Source organism: Athene noctua, chromosome 11 (assembly GCF_965140245.1).
Source record: "Athene noctua chromosome 11, bAthNoc1.hap1.1, whole genome shotgun sequence".
NCBI classification, from domain to species: Eukaryota; Metazoa; Chordata; class Aves; order Strigiformes; family Strigidae; genus Athene; species Athene noctua.
Window position 1 is genome coordinate 16,347,820 of NC_134047.1, and position 20,493 is coordinate 16,368,312.

At 44.0% G+C, this 20,493-nt stretch overlaps 1 protein-coding gene across 2 annotated transcripts in view; it reads right to left on the reverse strand.

The window, feature by feature from the left end:
* Positions 1-279: 279 nt before the first annotated feature.
* Positions 280-20,493, reverse strand: part of GPC4 (glypican 4) — a 68,473-nt gene continuing 48,259 nt past the window's right edge. For both annotated transcript variants that reach the window (XM_074914907.1, XM_074914908.1), the window contains exons 4-9: positions 13,056-13,221; positions 7,158-7,288; positions 6,830-6,976; positions 6,298-6,434; positions 3,905-4,080; positions 280-2,985 (exon numbers count right to left, since the gene is read on the reverse strand). In XM_074914907.1, coding sequence (XP_074771008.1) covers positions 2,777-2,985; positions 3,905-4,080; positions 6,298-6,434; positions 6,830-6,976; positions 7,158-7,288; positions 13,056-13,221 — 966 coding nt within the window. In that variant the 3' untranslated portion in view covers positions 280-2,776. The remainder of the gene's footprint in view (positions 2,986-3,904; positions 4,081-6,297; positions 6,435-6,829; positions 6,977-7,157; positions 7,289-13,055; positions 13,222-20,493) is intronic.

A 20,493-nucleotide genomic window follows, 5' to 3' on the forward strand; every position in this document is an offset into this window, starting at 1 on the left:
CAATGGTTATATGAAAAAAAAATACTTGAAGGAAGGGAGCACATGCCTTCCTCAGTCAGCAGCATGCCTCATCCCTACTTGTATGTATGGTTTAGTTTACAAGCTCATGTCAAAGAGCCAATTTCACACACAAACACAAAATAAAAGCAGGAACACAACTTTTGACCACCCTACATTGATGTTTACTCTTGTTTCCTGTAGCCTCAGGTGACAAATCTGTCCTTTATATAGTGGAGGATCGTTGGGCTATTAACAAAGTCAACTGGACACACTTAAAACTCACAGCAGGTCTTTTCATTGGTGACTTGTACCAAACTAAGGAATAACAATTAGTAAGGAATTAGTTGTAAAACGATAAATATAAATTCAGAAACATTTTTTTCTGAGCAGAAATGCTCAAAAGCAGGAGAATTTACAAGCAACTTTCTTACATATGAACACTTACGCCAAGAAGGGAGATGTTGGAGAAGTCAGCCCCTCTGAACACAAGGGCTTTTGTTCCACCATTCTCTGAGCTCTGAAGAAGTTTAATTATTTATTTTTTTTTTCTTCATTTAACTTTGCCGGCCTGCCAGCTGGGTATAAGCCAAAAGGGTTATCCAGTCAGACCTTACTGTGATATATTTACAATGGTAGTGCATTTAAGGTTTGTTTATTTCAGGATTAAAATTCAAATGGCTAGAACCATTTAAATAATTAAAGGGCCATCAGAAAATGCCATGAAACCAAACAAATCAGGAAAAGTCATGGAAACCATCAGCAATATTTAATTCAGAAATTCTCTTTGTTAGGGAACTTAGCTGAAAGCAAACAGCTGGATGTAGTTCAACCCTCTAAATTAAAAACAATCTAACAAGGTCTATAGGGATAACTCTTTCAGCTACATATTGGAGACCAGATTCACTTCTACCAAGTAAATGTAATAGCACTCAAAGCTAGAAAGGAAATTCCTCAGAACTGAGGTAGTTTCTAAGTATCAGCACATTTTCCAATTCCTCGCAAGGCAACTTAGCTATTTACAATCCATTTTTTCCCACACATAAATTTATAACTTTTTCAATTTTATGGTTCCATGATTTATTTTCTAAAGAAAAATAATCTAGCCAGAATATCCGTAACTCTACTAACATCATGTTTTAATAAATAACTGGCTACTTCTAGTAAAATTAAGCCTCCAGGATTGTTTATACCAGCCAAGAATACTCTGTCTTTATAGCTTTGCAGAAATTTGGTGTGAAAATAAAGTTGAATATAATGCTGACCCTGAGCTAACAAGTAATTAATGCTTCAATATAAAAATAGAAAATTATCCTCACAACACAAGGGTGGAATAGAGCAAGCCCTCTCTCTCTCTGGATTGCTCTCCTGACCGGATCCCGGAGTCCAGCCAGACCTAAAGGCTACCTAAAGCAGAAGGAGATGTGCAGAATAATTTTGAGTCTTTCCAAAGACTTTGTTTTCCCTAAACTATCTTAAAAATTATTTCATCTCTTTTTTTAAAAATATACATTTCTTTTATTAATGAGTCACCATTCACCACAACACTGTTCCAACTGCAAAAGCACAGGTAGAGAAAGGAGGAGGGTGTCTTGGGTAGTGCCAAAAAGCTACAGTCACTGGGCATCAGTTCCCTGGAGACCAAATACACCGAAAAGGAGGCATCTTCAGCTCGGGAGCTCCTGCCCACTCCTACTCCAGTCTGCCTGCAACAGTGCTGCGGGGTGCTGCCCACCTGCTCCTTCCCTTTTGCCACCCATCGGAGAGGAAACAAAACTCTTGCAAAAACAAACCCGACATCCCCCCGCCTCCCTGCCCACAAAGTATTCCTTAAAACCAAAAAATTTAAAAATTAATCCAGCATTCATCTAACAAACTTGCAGACAAGACACATGTTGGCATTTGGATCTGCAAGACGACACGTTGCTTCCAACCGAACAAGTTTAATGCCTTACTCCCACAGGGGATGCACGTCGGGAACTGGCCTACAGGAGTTACAGCTAATTGCAAGCATCCTGGGGAACAAATGACAACTCTTCTTGGCGTCTGCAGAACTGGAATTCTCTGTAGTCTCTTCCAATTTAACCAAACCTCCTGTAAAGAAAGTACAACCTGCTCCTGGCATTAACGCCCTATGCGAGCAGGGCATTTGGCACACTGACCAGCTCTGCCTCCACCTTCTGTTTTACTGCATAATAAAGACAAATTACTTCCACTTCTTTCCAGATAAGGCAACTAACATAATGTGGATAAATGGGAAGTTAACTACATGAAACATATTTTCTGCTTGTTGGGCAATTATTTTTTTCCCCATGAGATAACATGATAAATAAAACCTGCTTCTGTACAGATATTTCTCATTTCAGAAACACATACTTGTTACAGGCCAAGAGAAGACCCTGGGTTTTTTTTTTCATTTTCATAAGAAATATTGTAAAAGAAAAAAAAAAAAAGAAAAAAAGAAAAGTGATAAAGACACAAATGCAGAGCTAACTACAGGCTTGTATATACATTTTTGTTATCCACCTCTAACATGGATTCTTGGTGAACGGGACAGACTGGTAGTCCCCATTCCTGTTATTCCCAGAATAGCAAGGGGAAAAAAAAAAAAAAAAAAAAAAAAAAAAGATCAGTATCTTAAAACCAGTGGCAACATAGTAAAAACTGTACACTGTTGTCCATTAACTTAAAAAGCAAAGTCCCTAGATGGTATAAAAGTGAAAGCAGGTGCTTTCTAACTTTGATAATAAAAGTCTTTTCCCCCCCCTACGCTGCACAATTATCTCCATTGTCTTTGCATGGCCAAGAACAAAATGCTAAGGAGCAAGGCTGCTTGTGATAAACCGCTCCTGGTAGCGGCAGAAGTGTTCATGTTCTTATCGCTCTTGTTGGAATTCCCAGCGACTTCGGTGGCATTGAACTCGAACTCCGGGGAGCACTGCTGGAGCTCGCAGCCGCTGCCGCTCTCCTCCCCGCTGCTCTCCTCACCTGCAGGAGACAAACACACGTGCTGTCCTCCTCTGCCTTGCAAAAGGCAGCCGGGGGAAATACAAGCGTGGGTCCTCTGGTTAATGCAACTTCTGTGTGCTGTTCATCACACCCAGCCATGCTGGTGGACGGAAAACTGACTGTGAGCCAGCAATGTGTGCTCACAGCCCAAAAAGCCAACCGTGTCCTGGAGGAGACATCAGGAGAAGTGTGGCCATCAGGGCGAGAGAGGCGATTCTCCCTCTCTACTCCGCTCTTGTGAGCCCCCCTGCATGTAGCATAAGGACATGGACCTGCTGGAGCAGGGCCAGAGGAGACCACGAAGACGATCAGAGGGATGGAACACCTCTCCTGTGAGGACAGGCTGAGAGAGCTGGGGTTGTTCAGCCTGGAGAGGAGAAGGCTCTGAGGAGACCTTATAGGCCTTTCAATATTTAAAGGTGGCTTACAAGAAAGATGGGGACAGACTTTTTAGTAGGACATGTAGCACCAGGACAAGGGGGAATGGTTTTCAACTAAAAAAGGGTAGATTCACACTAGATGTAAAGAAGGCTTTTTTTATGATGAAAGTGATGAAACATTGGCACAGGTTGCTCAGAGAGGTGGTAGATGCCCCTCCCTGGAAACATTCAAGGCCAGGTTGGATGGGGCTCTGAGCAACCTGATATAGTTGAAGGTGTCCCTGCTATTTGCAGAGGGGTTGAACTAGATGACCTTTAAAAGGTCCCTTCCAACCCAAACTGTACCACAGTTTTATGGGAACAACCCTTCTCTCCCAGCCTGTCAGAGATGCCAGTTCCCACACACTGCACTAACACGATTACCTACAGCTGAAGCTTAACCCGCTACCCCATGTTAGCACGAAATCCAATTAAACAGGGAAAAAGAAAAAGCAAAAGGCAAACAACAGCAAACATACTTATGTCAATGAAGTCGACATCGTTCCCACTGTACGCATTCTTCAGCTTGTTGGTCATCACCCGCAGAGCCATGATTTGCCGGCGAATCACCATGTCTGGCTTGGTAATATCAACTTCTACCTCCGGGTTATTCACTTGATTTGCTAAGCCGTTTCCAGTCACCGCAAAGTCATACCTGAAAAGAAAACATTCCTGATGGTATCGGAAATGCAGCTCAGTGGGGTCCCACACCCAAGGGCAAGAGTGTGGGAACTCAGCGATGCCACCCCCTTCTCTAGCTTGGGTGATATTCTGAGCTAAACGTGATCTTCCCACGTGCTAACCCTCACAGAGCCCTTCTCCAGCTTCTTACGCCATCTCCCCTCCCTGCCACCTGGGCAGCATGTGGAATTAAATGCTGCTTTCATACACTCTGTGCCACAAAGGCAGGGGAAAGACAATTTTCTCCCCAACTTGAAAAGAGAAGGAAGATCTGGGGTTTATAATAATAATGGCTTACAACAGCATAAATCATCTCTGCAGGCAACAGAGCAAAACAAGCTGTTGAGATGTCCCAATGCCCAGCTATATGAGACTTTTGGAAAAACAACCTTTGGGGCCATAGCTATCCCAGAGAAACCTACAGTAACTGTTGGAGGCAAGAGTGTCATTCTGGCTTTGCATAATGCACCTTAACCATCAAGCTGGGGTATTAAATTTGTACTTCTCACCACGCAGACATGAGATGCAATTTCCCTAATAACCCCAGCAGGAGAATCAGTGGTGCTGAAGATGAGGTAACGTAACCCCACACACTGAAGTGGAGAAGAGCCGACCTGCTCAGCCTCAGCAGGTGTGCGTGCTCAGGTCTGAACACATGGATGGCCTCTTGGTTTAAAAAAGAAACTGAGCAACAAAACCCAACAGAATACATCCCTGAAACAGGTATTTGAAGTATCATCTTATGGAGCAAGGATATGACACTTTTTTCTCTCCTCCAACTACCTGACTTGCAAGAAAAATCACTGTTTAACAGCAGAAAACATTATTTTTCTTAGTCACAATGCCAACTGCAGTACCACAAGAGAGAGAAAAGACACAATCTACTGATCCTGGAGACCAGGCAGTGAGATATAAGCATCCATCTGAAGGGCATGCTCAAACCCTGTCCTGTGTATGGGAGGGTTTAGTATTATTATTGTTGTTGCATTTGTTATTATTTCTGATCAATATTATATGTTTCAAAGAAGTCAGAGAGAGACCAAAGTGTAGAAGACTTCTGAACTTTTAGCTTATTGGAGCCACAGAAAAAATAGTAACAGCAAAGGAAAAATATCTTGCACAACCCACATATGATGTCCAGCCTCCTCTCTTCTCTCCCTGCCCAGTGCTGCCAAGTCTCCAACTCCCCTCCTTCCTGGTGCTGGCCCTCACACACGCTGGAGAAACCTGCTGTCAAAAGCCCTCTACAAGCTGCTGATGAACAAAACCTCAGGAGGTCAGAGCCATTTCTTGTTGCAGAGACCCAAACCGTCACCCTGGCCAACTGAGGCAGAGTTTCAGGCACACACTAAACAGTGCAAAATTGATGTGGTATGGCTCAGACCTGTGTCCCAAAAATATCAAGGGAAAAAAACTGCTATTACTTAGAAATACTGCTGGAAAACCCTGGATGAGGTTGTTTTTTTTTTTAATGGAACATCTTGGATTTTGCTTATTTCCTCAGTAAGCAAACAGAAAAAAAGAAACTTCTATTTCCAAAATAAAAGTTAAACAGTTACATAAACCATATGACAGAAAACCTTTGGCTTATTCATGTGTTGGTAATTTCCTCCTTACAAGGAAAAAAAAAAAAGAGAAAAAAGTTTTATAACTATTTTTCCATAAAAAGCACGCATGAAAACCACTGGCCCTCTTGTGCCACTGGCCTCAGCAGTGAAGAGGACCTTTCATCAACCTCCATCTCCCCTGCCCTTGGTCAACAAGGAACCCAGCAATAGCTCCTGGTGGAAACACCAACTGGGGGCACTGGGGCAACAGCACTGTCAGGCAACACGAGCATCTCCACTCTGTGCCTGTCATACAGGATTTTGTACAAATCACCTCCCCAGACCCATGAGCAACCAGTAAGAGGTTTAAGCCCAGGGAGAGATGCTGTATCCGGGTATCCAGACTCCGTTCCCTCCTTTAAAACAAGCTTGGACAACCCTTTAGCTTTGCATTGAAGCTGTCCCAGTTACATAAAAAAAAAAAAAAAAAAAAGATATAATGGCAGCAGGCAATGGCAGCAGCCTGTCTCGGGGAGCTGGGGTCACTCCTGTAGGAGAAGAAGGCTCGGACAGAGGGGCCGACACACTAGGAAAGGCTGGGGCGAGAGGGAGAGAGTTAACCAGGGGCAGCAGTGTTGCCAAACCTGCTCTTGGCGCTCCCGTTCCAGCACTCATTCTCATTGACAGTGCCTACAGACATCTTTTCATCATTGCAAATGTTGCCAGGGAGAGATGACCAAAATTTTTTGGCTTGCTTCAGCTTCTCTTTCACATCAGTAACCTATTAAAAGAAAAAAAAGAAACATAGGACACAATCCAGAATACCAAATGCTCATTAAAAGTGAAGCTGGAAAGGTATTTTTTATCACAACAGACGTGTATAGGCCAGATCTTCAGGCTGTGTATTTTGATGGTTGATTTACTTTTGTAATACAAAATTAAACACTGCTCCTCAAACACATATTACTCATAAGCCAAGCCTTTAAAACAGGCACTTTTCTGACATAGAAGCGTTGAGGTAATTCACGTCTAGAGCCACGGGCAGATTACACCCCTCAGAGAGTACAACACAGCCAAGGAATATTAAGAAATCCTATAAATTACAAATGGAAAATTATACACTGCAATACACGGGTGCTGAGCGCCTGCACGGCACCGGCAGGACCAGGCCCTCACCAGTCGGTCCAAGCTCGTGCCGGCAGCTGTAGTTGGCCGCTCCTCCGGGTTGTAGGGTCTGAAACGAGCGCTGAAACCGCTTTCGGAGACGGAGCGAGCAGTCCGGCCCTGGGCAAGTGTTTTTGGCTGGCCACATCCCTGGAAAACCTATGCAAGAGAAGGAAAGGTTTTTATGAAATAGGAAGTCACAAGAGCCTCCCTTTTCTAGGGTCCAAGACATCAGCTTTATATATACTTGAAAGGGCATTTAAAAAAAAAAAATTGACAAGAATAGAGAAATAAAACACATTAGATAAATAAAATCCAAGTGTCTTCTTGGCCCATCTACCTTTTGAGACACCTGCATGCTGTTCTCCTGCATGTTCATGATTGCATCTGAAATCTTCACATCAATGGGATCCATCACTGACTCAATGTTGAAGGGGCCCTCCAGCCTCTCTGCTACCAGCAGCATCGAATCTAATACGCAGAGAGAAACAAAGACTTTTAGTGGAGGAGCTTCAAGAATAACAGATAACAAGGACAACAGATTGAGCATGCAGACATTAACCACAGCAATGTCACTTCAGACCAGCACACATCTCCAGGAAACATTTTGCTCCGTTCCCAGAGCCTACAACTTCACCAGGCACTTAGAGGCTGCCAGCGCCGAGCCATGGGCTCATACACATCAAAAGCCACATTAAACGAGGGAGAGCCATTGCAGCCTGCCAACAGGCAGCCTGTAATCAGCTCCTCCCATTAGAACAAGCATTACTAACACCCTCCTCTCCATGCTCATTTATTAAAGGTTGCCTTGTGTCATTTGTTTTTCAAGACTGCTTTCAAAGTAGCCGGCTTCCTCATGCTGGTCCTGAATGCAAGACACCAATGCGAAAGGGCCCAAGATGATCATCGCTACCATCTCTCTCTTGGGGAAAGCTACAGGCTTGGGGAAGCCAAGGGATTGCACCTTCTGCCATTACATGGACAAATTGCACAAAGGAGACTGCATGAGACCAGGGTAAACGCTGTGCACTAATGATATATTATATTTGACACTTCTCTAGGCAAGGGGAGATGGAAAAGTCCCTCAGACAACACCAGGTCACTTCTCCTGTGCCGACATGCACGTCCTCATCACATACATCATTAAACACAGCAGCGCTACTGCATATCCACTACTTCTTCTGGGAAATTATTATTGGCACTAAGGCTTTCACCCTGCACTGCATTTAAGCCCTCTCTCTGGCTCCTCCCTAGAAGATGCCTCCAGGTACATGTCTGGTGCTAAGCACTCGTCTCTCCTCACCCATCACAACCTTTATTTAACATTAGTTTTCACTGCGGTCCCTTGATCCCGAAGTACCCCATTTGCTGGTCTCCTCTCTTGCGTCACTTCATGATGCTCTGCCACAAACTCATTTTCCAGTTGCATTTAATTCTTCATTTTTTCCTAGCCTGCATGATATGGGAGGCCAGAACACAACTGCCCCTCTGGCCCCGAGGAAATCCTTTCCTGGGGAGCTCCTCCCCACTCCCAAGGATACGCCTGTTCCCTTCCATTAAGGAGAAAGGGGCGTTTCACAGTCAGTCTATTAACTTCTCTTGAAAAGTGTTTCTCATGACATTCACCCTCTTCCTAAGCACAGCAGGTACTTTCAACAAGCAGAAAACTTCTGTGGGCTCCGGCTACCTGTTAAAGCCCTTTAAGATATTTCACATGCTGAAAAAAATTAGTAATAGCTCTGCCCTAGTGCCCAAATCATGTTAAACTACACTACACAAACTGATGATAAATATACAATTAAGCTACTTGTGCATTTAAAATAATAATGGCACTAAGAAGGGGGGAAAAAAAAATCCAAACCCCCCACATGAACTGCAGATACCTTCCTAACCTGTAAAACTCCTTTTTAAAGATAACTCAATATTCTAAAGATTTTCTGGGTGTTATAATAGTTAAAGGTCTATCAGTTGATCAACCCATCCTAAAAACCATGTCAGCTGGGACTCACGCAGCTCCACCAAGGTGCCGGTGTTTCGGGAGTGAACCCCAGGAGGAGCAGGAGCCCCAGGAAAGCCCCTTGCCCCGCAGGGACACACCACCAGCATCAATGACGGAGTTGTTGTAGGGTATGGCTGGAATTTAACCGTCAGGGACTACAAACAGGTCTGAACTAAATGCATTTTTTTTTAAGAAAAAAGAAGGTAATAACAAATGAAACAAAGAGTCTTAGACTGTATTGTGGTGGGCTCCAATAAAGTGATGCTTCAAATCTCTGAGTAATGACTGCTAGCATGAATATACCATTGTGCCGGAGGGGAGAAAAATGCTTTTGATGTGCTACCAAATGGAGACTTTTGTAAACAAGTGGAGCACAACTTAAATGTGTTCATCATTGTCAAAGCTTTTGGGGTTTTTCACGCGCATAAAGAACGTACCGGTGCAGTTTGGAGGAAGCCACTCATTTGAAATAAAAATACTATGGACAGATAATAAAACACACAAAATGCATAGGTGTTGTTTTTTGGTTTTTTTTTTAAAAAAAAAAGAAAAATAATTCCATTTTGTAACTACTTAATTCTCCAAGTGGCCAGGAAAGGCCGCAGATCAATAAAGTGTTTGTGAAAGACTGAAAGGAAACATAAACCCCAATTCTTCTGGCTGTTTGGCGTCTTTGTAAACTTTGAGCCGGGCAGGCCATCCACAAGACCATGGGAATGTAGAGCGAATTGGGTCCTTTGTTAGCAGGGGTGCCATGGCGTTACATGTATCACAGCCCAGGAATGCAGCCTCTGCTTTGACTGCCGATAGAGAAAATGCATTCGGCCTCCAGCAGAGCTGCCAAAGCTGGCGAGAAAAGATAAGGAAAGTAATAATTGCCCTTGGAGAATATATTCAACTGGAGCTCTTCAGGAGGTGGGATTGATACTGGCAAGGAGGCTAAATGAAATAAACTTTCATTAAAAAGAGGGGGGAGGCGGGCTCTACCTGATCCAGTTTTGATTTTGGGAGCATCCTGCAAACTTTTACCTCCCACCAGGAGCTAGCCGGTGTCCCCACCAGCAGTCATGGTGAGCAGCAATTCCCTCTGGCCGCCACGTTTGACATTAATAAGGTTGGCAGGGGTTCATTTTAGTACCACTGCACCTCAAGAGGGGAGGCATGCCACACTAACATCAGAAATGAAGTTTCAGTGCAACTCATCTCCCAGAAAGATTTTCCATTATTGGGAGAGAGGAGTTGATTATAAATATCAATTATCTTGCCCCAGGTCTGGTGCAAAATAATTGATATTTATAAGCCACAGTAAGGTGGCTCAGATCTGCTTCACAAAAAAAAAAAGTCTGGCAGAGTGAAAAATGTACCCTGGCCATTTAATACAAACACACAGCATGACAAAGACTGTCTCTCCTCCCTGTGATGGGGAGATAGAAGTGGATTTGGGAGGGGGGAAAAAACCCAACCCAGACCATATAGCGCCATCCCTTAAAGACCCTTTTCCTCCTGCATACATTTGTCCTTGCTACTGGCATTGAGACAATCCTTGGCGACAAAGCACCTCACTCTCATGAAGGAAAGCAATTCTTTCGCATTGTACCACCAATAATCAGAAACCCACATCTTCAGCCTCACTGTCTGACTTGAAGAACAAAAGGCAGTTTTCAGTCTTAACCCCAAGATCTGATTTAAAAGGGGAGGGAAGGAGGGGGAAGACCTTGACCATTCATTAACAACAATCTTTTCTTTTTTTTTTTTTAAAGGGGAAAAAATTTCTTTGCACACAAAGTAGTACTCCAGATATGTATATGGGGCCTGAATTCAACATCTTTGAGCAGAGTTAACCTTTGTGGAAAAAAAAAAAAAAAAAAGAAAAAGAAAAGGAACTGGAGATTAACACTGTTCATTCAGGAAAGCTCCAACCCTCCCAATAGCTTGTTTGAAACAAAGTATACCCCTGGCTAATTGGTGTACAATTGTGTCAGGAATAGAGGGCAAAATAATTTAAAGATAGTTAAATGGAAGAAAAGAGAACAATTTGGTCATTATTTCATACGCTGCAATTTCAAATGGTACTTTGCAGAAGTAAGGAAGTATAAAATTTTCTTGTCTCAAAAGACCTACAAACTTTACAGCCCAGTTTGGAAAAGTGACTTACATATAGACTCACCAAAACATGCACATGCGTATTTTATACACACATGCACCCAAATTCATATGTACTTGCAGCATTTGTTGCAAGTTCTCCCATTTAACTATCCTTAAATTACTCCACTAGGTTCAAAATCTGTTTTTGACACATAATAAATCATGGTAATAACTTAGCACTTAAACCTGCAGTGCAAAATAGCATCAATCCCATGCAGGTGGGTGTTGTTGTGGGGTCGTGGTTGTTTTTTATTTATTTATTTATTTATTTATTTATTTAAACCTTTAAATGCACAGACGGGATATTTGTGACATATGCCTGGCCCCAGACACCACATCTATTTAATTTAATTTGGCTCAAGTGGCAAATTGAGATAGAAACCAAAAATCTGGATCATAACCAGCACCTGTTCAGTTATTAAACATGCTCAGTTATTAAAGAAAGCACAGCTTAAGTCTTCAGTATCCGTACTCCACTGCAAGAATCAACTCAGAGTGCAAGAATCAAGCAAATACTGCCAATAAATGTAACGAAGTTAATACCATACTTAAGTAATGAGCGGGCAAGAAGCCCCTCTGGGAGGAAGCACTGCAAGAAGAAAGCTTTACTTCCAACCTGGAATTGCATTTATTTATTTTGTCTTGTTTAATAATCGTAATTATTGTATGCAGTCCCTGATCAGTCTCGTGTGACAGGGCTTGCTGGCTTCCCCCCCCTGAGGTTCGTTTTTAGCTGCATACCACCTACAGCAATTAGCTGCTTGTGCTTTTGTCTGATTTCTGGCATTATGCCCTTCCCTTTCATGGGATTCCTCTTTTCTACTTGGACTAGATGTTTGCAAGTCTCCTGGCTTTGAGCTATTTCAGCAACAATTGTAGCTGAAATACTTAATATTCTCATGAGAAAGACGGCTGGGAGGAATGGGGGGGGGGGGGGGGGGGGGGTGTCAGCCTCCCAGAGAATGACTTGGAAACCCAATTTAGTGTCACATTTAACTCCCTATATGGAATACATGGGGAAAAAAAATGCCTTCTGAAAATAATACCCTGCACACATCCAGTTGGCATGGGCAGTGAAGTGAAAACCCAGTGCACAAAACACAGGAAAACAAGTTCTAAGATTTAAATCTAGCCTGAAATGCCAATTATCAGCAATTTTTCCTTTTTTAATCTCATAGCTTAATGAAAGGGAAATCTTTTCTTTCAAACAGTCTTTTATTCCACCACTGGGATGGGAAGAGTACTGCAGCCTTGTCAGTAGCCACAGATACTTTACATGTGCACTTCATCACACATTAACTGGAGTGAAGCGACTGCTCCCAAAGGATGCTTGTTCACAGATAAATCAAGCCTCCTGGAAAAGGAGCACAAATGAAAACATTTAACATTATCTATTGCCTGTGCCCCCAAAACGTGATGCATTGCCAATTCTGCTGAGCCTTGACCCAAGGTAGAATTTAACATTTCAGTCTAAATTTCATGTATCGAATAATGCCATTTACAAGCACGAAGAGAAATAACAAACTGGAGGAAAAGGATGGCAAAAGCACTCGCAGTGTCATGTAAGGCCTATTGACATTTCAAAAGGATGGTGGCCAAGCGCCAAATGAACTGTTTAAAAACAGATTCAGACACATGTCCCATTCAATTTTTTAATGCGAAATACAGGCCTACAGCTTTTCCCAGAGCTCACCACAGCTGGCAAGGAGACTCCCAGGCTGCTGAGCAAGAAAACTGGCTTTGGGAAGGACAGCTGTATGGTAACAACGATGTATAAGGAGTAGTATGGAAAAAACATCTTGCACACATGCTTGGTCCAGCAAGAAGAGACACTCTAAGCCTACAAGCAAAGGCAGCTCCATTCTCCTAAAGCTTGTTGCAAAGGTCACTGACACAACAGAACTCTCATTTATTTAGAAATAAACATGAATGGCAAAAGGTATGCTGTATGCAGATGTGTGGAAAGAAGAGATACCCATCACAGACACCTAAAATACCCGCTATAGCTCAGCAGATACCTGAACAGCTTTTGTGAGTGTAAGGGAGACAGTACCAGTATATACTTACATGCAGTTTTAACCCCTATTGCCTTACCCATAAAGATATTCCACTCGGCATCCAAGTCCCCTTGGTTGGCCAAGCAGCCTCTCATGACATTAAAGCAGTAGTTGTAACAGGGCTTCACCGACACCAGACCTCGGCAGTACGGGCAATACATCATTTTCAGCAGTGCTCGTGTACCCTGTGGCGTGGGGTTCACCTTTAAAAGAGAGAAAGGGCAAAAGAGAAGAAAATTATCCCTCAGTCCCTAAAGCAAAAAAACCCGACACGTTTACCGCAGGGTGGGTGGGAACAGAGGTGTGCAGAGGATATGCAACGGGATCAGCCTCTGCTGTCTGGTCAGAGCTCCCTGCTACATGGTCTAAGTCTGGGGAGCAGATGAAGGGGTTTGGCTCACCTCCTTGGGTATACCTGCCTCTCTGGGGGACACAGACTGTCCCCATCTCTGCAAAACGTTATTCACAGTGCAGTACATCTTGGGTATTATGGGAACCCTCCCTGGGCTGCAAGGACAGGCACCGCGAGGGGACACGCGGTTCAAGCTCAGGGAAGGCAGTAAAAAGCAACCAAGCCAAAACGCATAATGGAAGTCTACGCTATCCAAGCCCTGCTGCAAACACATGCTGAAGACAATGATGTTAGGATTTCTTGGGAAAAAGCAGCCGAGATGGGATGCCTGCCGTTATCCCCACACCAAACCCACCAGGAGCGTGCCCTCCTCCTCCGCAGCGCTGCGGCTTGGCTCTTCCCGGACAATTGCCCAGCAGGACTCTCCGGCAGAGAGACCGGCTCCTTTATCTTACATTCAACTCCAGCAACACAGCATTTACATGACAGATAGCCGGGTTCATTTATACTCAGCACTCATCATGCTAAATAACGCCGTTCCCCACTCCCAAAGGAGGTGGCAGCTACAGCCTCACAGCTGAGGACAAGCCAGGAGGACCCTCAAAGCCAACGTGCAACTGCTGGGCATTGCAAGGGGAGCTATCCGCAGCAGGCACGTCACTCCCTGAGCCCTCAACAGAGCTATTTTCCAAAGTGACTCATGGTCATTCATGTTTGATTCACTCTCTGGCTCAGCTTCAAAACATTCATTGAAACCATTTCCACCCAGCTGGTCTAAGGAGCGTTAGCTCCAGCACCATGCACTAGCGCTGACCACGTGGTGGGTCCATCTAAAGCACTGAAAAGACAAGCTCCCTCAAGAGCAAGTTTAAGTGTTAATTAGCCACACGTGAAAATGGAAAATTAAGATGCAATCAGAGATACACTGACAAAATAGAAGCAGTCTCTGGTGTTTTAAGCAATGTGCTTCAGACTTCTTGCAAGGTGTTTATGAAGAGTGCTCTAAATAGCTTATGATCCAAGACTGTGCTGGAGGAAGAGAAACACACACAGCCCCAAGGAAGAGAGAAGTTATTCAATACAAATGTCTGGAGATGCGGATGGCCTCCACATCTCATCTCCTGGAGATCTGGAAACAGACTTCATGGCAGAGAAGATGACAGGACTGAATGGAGATGAATGTATGTGAGGAAGACCACACGTACACCAAGGACCTTACTGTTGCAAAGCCCATCTCAGCACATGGACTATGGAGAAACTGAACATGATCTTCTGGTACAAAAACTAGTTGGCAGCACATGAAACTAGAAGGCAACAGATTTTAATAAAAACAAACCAGAAAACAAAAAGCCCCACTACATAATCAGACTGGCTTTGCTAGTAACAGCAGCAGATTTTTAAACCCCCTTTTCTTATAAAAAGAGGTGACAGATAAAAATCCGTTGTGCTTCTGACAGCTCCAGAAAGATCAAGGTTTCTCTTCAGTAGGCAAGGAAACTGGTTAGAAAGAGAGAAGGACAATTTTCTGCAGCTGATGGAGCTCAGTGCTGGATTTTGGCTGGCCAGCATTGTTAATTCAGACATCACTTTACCCCTCTTTTGCCATCTTTACCCCTCTTTTGTCCACAAAGAGCCTGTTTGGCTGAGCAAAAGGAGACTCAATGTAAAAAGCTGTTTGCAGTAGCAGGGGAAATCAGATTCAGACTCTTCAGAGAATATATACATATATATATTTATATATATTTGGAAGGCGCAGCGGGAGCAGGAGCCCCAGCAGAAAGCTCCCTATTGGGACTGCGTGGCTTTAAAGCAGAGCTATTTCAAACACTGGGAAGAGCTCAAGCAACAGAAACCAGCTAAATCAGATGATTTATAGTCAGAAAACTGAAAACAGACAAATGTAAAGGTATCATCTGCCATCCAGATGGTGCAGCCCTTGCATAACAAAAAAGTTGCGGGGCAGGGGAAGAGGGAACTAAATAACATCTCACACCCAGAGACAGAGCTCTGAAAGATGCCCAGTTTAGTAGTTTAGTTGATTCTCTGATAAAAAAAAATCCATTCCTATGTCACTTGGTGGTAGGTGCCAGGACCTACACGCCTAGTCCTGAGGCTTATCAGCAAATACCGGCCATCCCAGCACTGCTGGGCCTCAGAGAAGTGCTCTGCATCCCCCTCAGGAAGAAAATAAGGAAAATGTTGACAGCACCAGCCAGGCACTAGAGACGTTTGAAGTAGAACAAGAAGTAGGAGACTTCCCCAATCTTATCATGGAAAGCTGCAGCTTTATGAAAGGGATTGCATGGCAGCATGTTGCAAAAAAATCACCCGCACAGCAGTGACCCAGGAGGCGCCTTCCCATCTTAGGTTCCTGGCTCGCCCCACGAGTGCCGAGTGGCTGCAATCCTGCAGCATTCCCCCGCTTTGATATTTCATAGGGCTTGATCTTTACAAATTCCAGCAGATGCAGGGGAAACTGAAGCCACTTCCCCGCGTTCCACAGGGGACAACATGGGATGGTCACTTGGATTAGGTCCTTTTAACAAAGACCCAGGATGATTTTAAAAGCAAATGGGGTTTTGCTTCCTTCCCTACAAGATTTGTGGCTCTAAGCCTTACACAGAGCTGAGCAGAGGGTGATGAAAAGACAAACCCAAGCCTGCAGTGACTGCCTAGCTGAGCTTTAACTAGAGATGGACATAACCCACAGGGACACTGTTAAGTTTGCAGTACAGTTGCAGGTGAAGAGGAAGACAAAGCGGAAATTAATCAGTCCAGATCTGGCATTTTGTGGTGTCAGAAAGCATCAGGAAGGCACGAGCAGAGATGACCTCTAAGAGAGAGTTTGGGGGAACATTATGAGCAATTACACCTCCTTACAACAGTGATAAATGCTTAACTGCTGCGTATCGCTGCAATGGGAACCTTAACCCCTGGCAAGGGGCCCGTACCCGGTCCAGACCAACTCTGGATCTGTCAGTGGGATGTGCCATATGTTGTACTGGCAATTCTTCACAAGCTTTTAATGTTCACCCTGCCACGCCAGGTGCAAGCTCTTAAAACACCATTGTATGTAACAGTAAACCCAGATATGCTTTGTTCTGGGGTTGTGTTTATCTTGGAAAGCAACACAAGTTCATCCAAGCTCTACTCTAGAATGACCCTCAAAACCAAATAATCTCCTCTCTAATAAAGCAGAGTCCCAAAGAAAGCTTTATTTGCTGAAGAGGATTTACTCTGGTAGATTTGAGCCCAGGTAGTAGTATGCTGTAGTGCACATACCCTGTAAAAGCTTCTAATAGAAGTAAATGCACTCCAACCCCTCTCTTTTATCTTGTGAAATTTATTTCCTTTCCATGGCGTTCCACGCCACTGCAGCAATCCATCACCCTGCGGTTTCATCATGTAAATTACAATTTGTCCATATCTATATGCTTTGTCAAACGTGAAGATTAAAAGCTGCTAACAGATGTGTTTTGGCACCAACCTTCACATTTGTATCAAACTTGCTCCTTAAAAATACAGATTTGCACACAAGCCACAAAAACTAAGTGAAAAGCAAACAATTCTGGGCTTAATTCAAATGTTTTGTATAATATTTGTTGAGATACACCCCCAACTGACATTGACTGGTGAAGATACCATCATGTTCTTGTAAAAATGACATGCTCTTGGTATAATAAAATCTAGAGGGTTTTGGTACCTTGTCATACTCATCCCATTTCAGACTCTCATACAAGAAATTGTTTGCCTTTCTGAACTCATTGGCAATTGCATCTGGATACCACATCTGGTAGAAACTTCAACAAGTACACACCTATCAAGTGAAATCCCTTGTTAACAGCATACCACAAAGCCACCAAAACTCAAGATAAACCAATCCATGCAAGCAGATAAAGTTCAGAGAAGCAACTGGTTTCTTTTTTCCCCCTCCTTCCTGAGGCAAGAAATAGCTGAGGAAGGATGACAGAGCTCCAACCATGGATGGGTCCTGCAGGGAGCTCCCACCAGCTGCCAGACAGCCAGAGCCACATTTTATTCTCTCACTCTACCCTCAAGTTAACATTAAGAATGTTAATAACAACATTTAAAATCCTGTCAGCTTTAATAGCTATTTATAATAACACTGATAACTCAAGCTTTATTTTCCAAGCTTGCACAACAACAGCGTTGCCATGCCAGCAGCACAGCCACCAAAAAAACATAAAAATCAAACGATTTGAAAATAAATGTAGTGAAGTTACTTTTGATTTATACTCTACCTTCTTTTCAAAAAACCTGAGTTAGGGTAATACTGGATAAGGAAGACTGAAGGAGTAACTTAGTGACACAGAAAGACGATTTCATGACTTCAAAAACTAACTCCGAAGCTGACTGAAAGACTGTGGGATGCTCCAGGTGAGCAGCCAATTTAGATAAGTGAAGAGTCGTTGATTTTGGGGTCCAACACAACCTTACTTGCATCATTTTTTCCTTCCCTCAATGTTGTGCAAGAGCATCATCCTGGCACATGTCGGTCCAGACGTTCCGCTCACTGTGGAGGATCACATGGACAGCTCTTGGTTTGCTTCTCCACCCCAAAAATTCCAATGAAAGTGCTTTGGAATTAATCATGCCTTTAACCAATTTTGCTGGCCTGGTGCTAGCACATGAATAATTTAGAAAGCATCTGGTTCAACCACAGATTTGGGCCTCCGAGGTCTTGCACAAGGGAGCACATTTAGGAGCAGTCCTTGGGAATCACACAGCTCCGTGCCTCGTTGGTATTCACTACCCATGGCAGTGTCTGCTGCAGCTTTATCTTGTGCAAGGAAAAGTTCAAGAGTACATTTATGCTCGATTCCCTACTTAGAGCTTGCTTTCCAAGCCCCCTAGATGTGACATTGCCAGAAACAGCAGAGCTCCTGAGAATCACCCCCCCAGTCACTCGACCTGTTCAGTCTTAACATGAATGTGTCAAAAGGGGAGCATCGTGCACTCATCTTCCCCGCTGGCACCCCCAGAACACACAGGGAATAGGGGACCTTAGGGTGCCAAGTGGACACTTCTTCCACCAAGTACTTACCAAGCAACACCAGGGTCAGCATCTCCTGCTCTTGGTGTCCTCAGGACCAATGTGCCTTTTAAACCAAGCTTGTTTTCCAAAGCACCTGCCTCTCCCCAACCCAGAAACACATCAGATAATTAGGAGTGTTCTGTTTGCTTTAATGAGCAGAACAGCAAGAACATTTACCTTGGCAGTTATACCCAAAAACTTCCTTAAGTTATCCCTCACATTGTTTTCAAAATTAGCAGCAGAACCATGGCATAGGGGGAGGCGAAAAGAGAGAAAAGGAGAAAAAAAATCCCACGAGACTGAAACACTCCTGGATGATGCCATCAGTTCCAAACCCACAGCTCCATCCACGCATGCTCTCAGCACGTTAAATCCGTGATGACTGCTGCTTGAGCATGCTTTGAAGGCTATGCCTAGCGCAGACCCTCAAATGGCAGAAGCTGAGGCAGATGCAGCCACATTCTTGGCAGGTCTTCTCAGGGTCATCTTTGATGTGGAGAAGCGCTTGGTATTGTTTTCTGCATTGATGTTTGCCCTTAGCATGTGGAAAGCAACATCCTTGTACATGGCAACCCCTTGATCTGGCCCCGTGGCTTGCAACTTGCTGCCTGGACAGCACTGCTTCTTGAGAGGTCCCTCTGCAACACTAAAAGGGCTCTTTGGTTCTTCTGGCTGGTCCTCAGTTGCCCATGAAGCAGCAGCATCTGGCCCCCATCACCTCTCAATATATGCAAGCAACGCATTTCATTTCTGTCACTTCCCTGGGCGGATTTGCTCTTGCCTGAAGGCTGCCCAGCTTCCTTGGATACAGGAACATGAACTTCTTCCTGAAGAAGGATTAAGGTCACATTTCCCTTAAGTCAAACCAAGAGGAAAGACTGCACGAAGGAAGACTGGACATATGCTCGCTAACTAAAGTTTTAGATCCTCAAATGGTAATTACAAAGGGCACATATCTGTGGAGCGATGGTGATGCAAACACAGGGATTTGGTGTCATGTGATTACATGCTTTGTCCTTCATGCCCCTCCACTGCTGACCTCCAGCCAGACCTCCCGTCCCAGCCCTTGGGTCAAGCAGGCTCCTCCCAACCCTACAAAATCCTGTCAGGAGGCTCAGTCCTTGACTTCACCTTTTTCTTCCCCACAACGGGGACCTCCATCCCATACTGGTCACTGACCGTGCACTCAACGAGCATTTGCCCTCGAAGGTGTCATGACCCTCAAATGGCTGCAGGTTTAATTGCACGTAAACTAATTAAGGGAACATCTCTGCAGCTTGAGAACTGCCCCGTTGATGGTTCTCATCCTTTTTCAGTCACTCTGGGCTCTGGCTTGTATTTGCTCCCTTTTTCCACCCCTGGCTGGAGCAGGAAATGTCACTGCTGGCAGCAATTTAACCTGGCTGATTTTAATGCTTGTCCAGGGCTAAGTAGCAAGTGATTAGGGGATGGGCAGATTTCCATCTCCCGAAGGCGGGGGCAAGAAGGTCAGAGAGAAAGCACCAGGCATCAGCAGATGCCAGAGGGAAGTGCTGGAGGCCCCCAGCCCCTGGCAGCCCAGCTCGGATGCAGGACACATCTCTAGCAGGCAGAAACAGTATCCTGGGTTTTCTTCTTGGATCTGCTGTTCAGGTCGGATCTTAAGAATTTTGTACTTTTTGGGTCCAAAGGAGGGATTTTGAGGAGTGAAGACTTGGGCATCAAAACTGTGGTTTTTAGACACAGTTTGAAAAAAGTCTGTGCTTTCTCTCAAATCCATACAGCTTTCTCTCCTTTGTGTGTTTGGGCAGCAGCACACAGCTTCTGATCCATCCAAGGCTGAGTTAATTTTCTAGCATTCTGGCTCTGAAATCAAGCATACTTTCAGCTTTTCAATATTCTCTCTTTTTTTTCCCCCTTTACTCCCGAACTCATGCAAGAACAATACCTTTCTAAATGCATCTCCCTAGTGAAGATGCAAAAATATATAGGATCATTAAAAAGCCATCAAGGCCATTCTACTGTAAAGTGCTCTTTGCTCTCCTGATAACACCCTGGGAAAGTAAAAAGCAGCTGGATCTTGCAGTA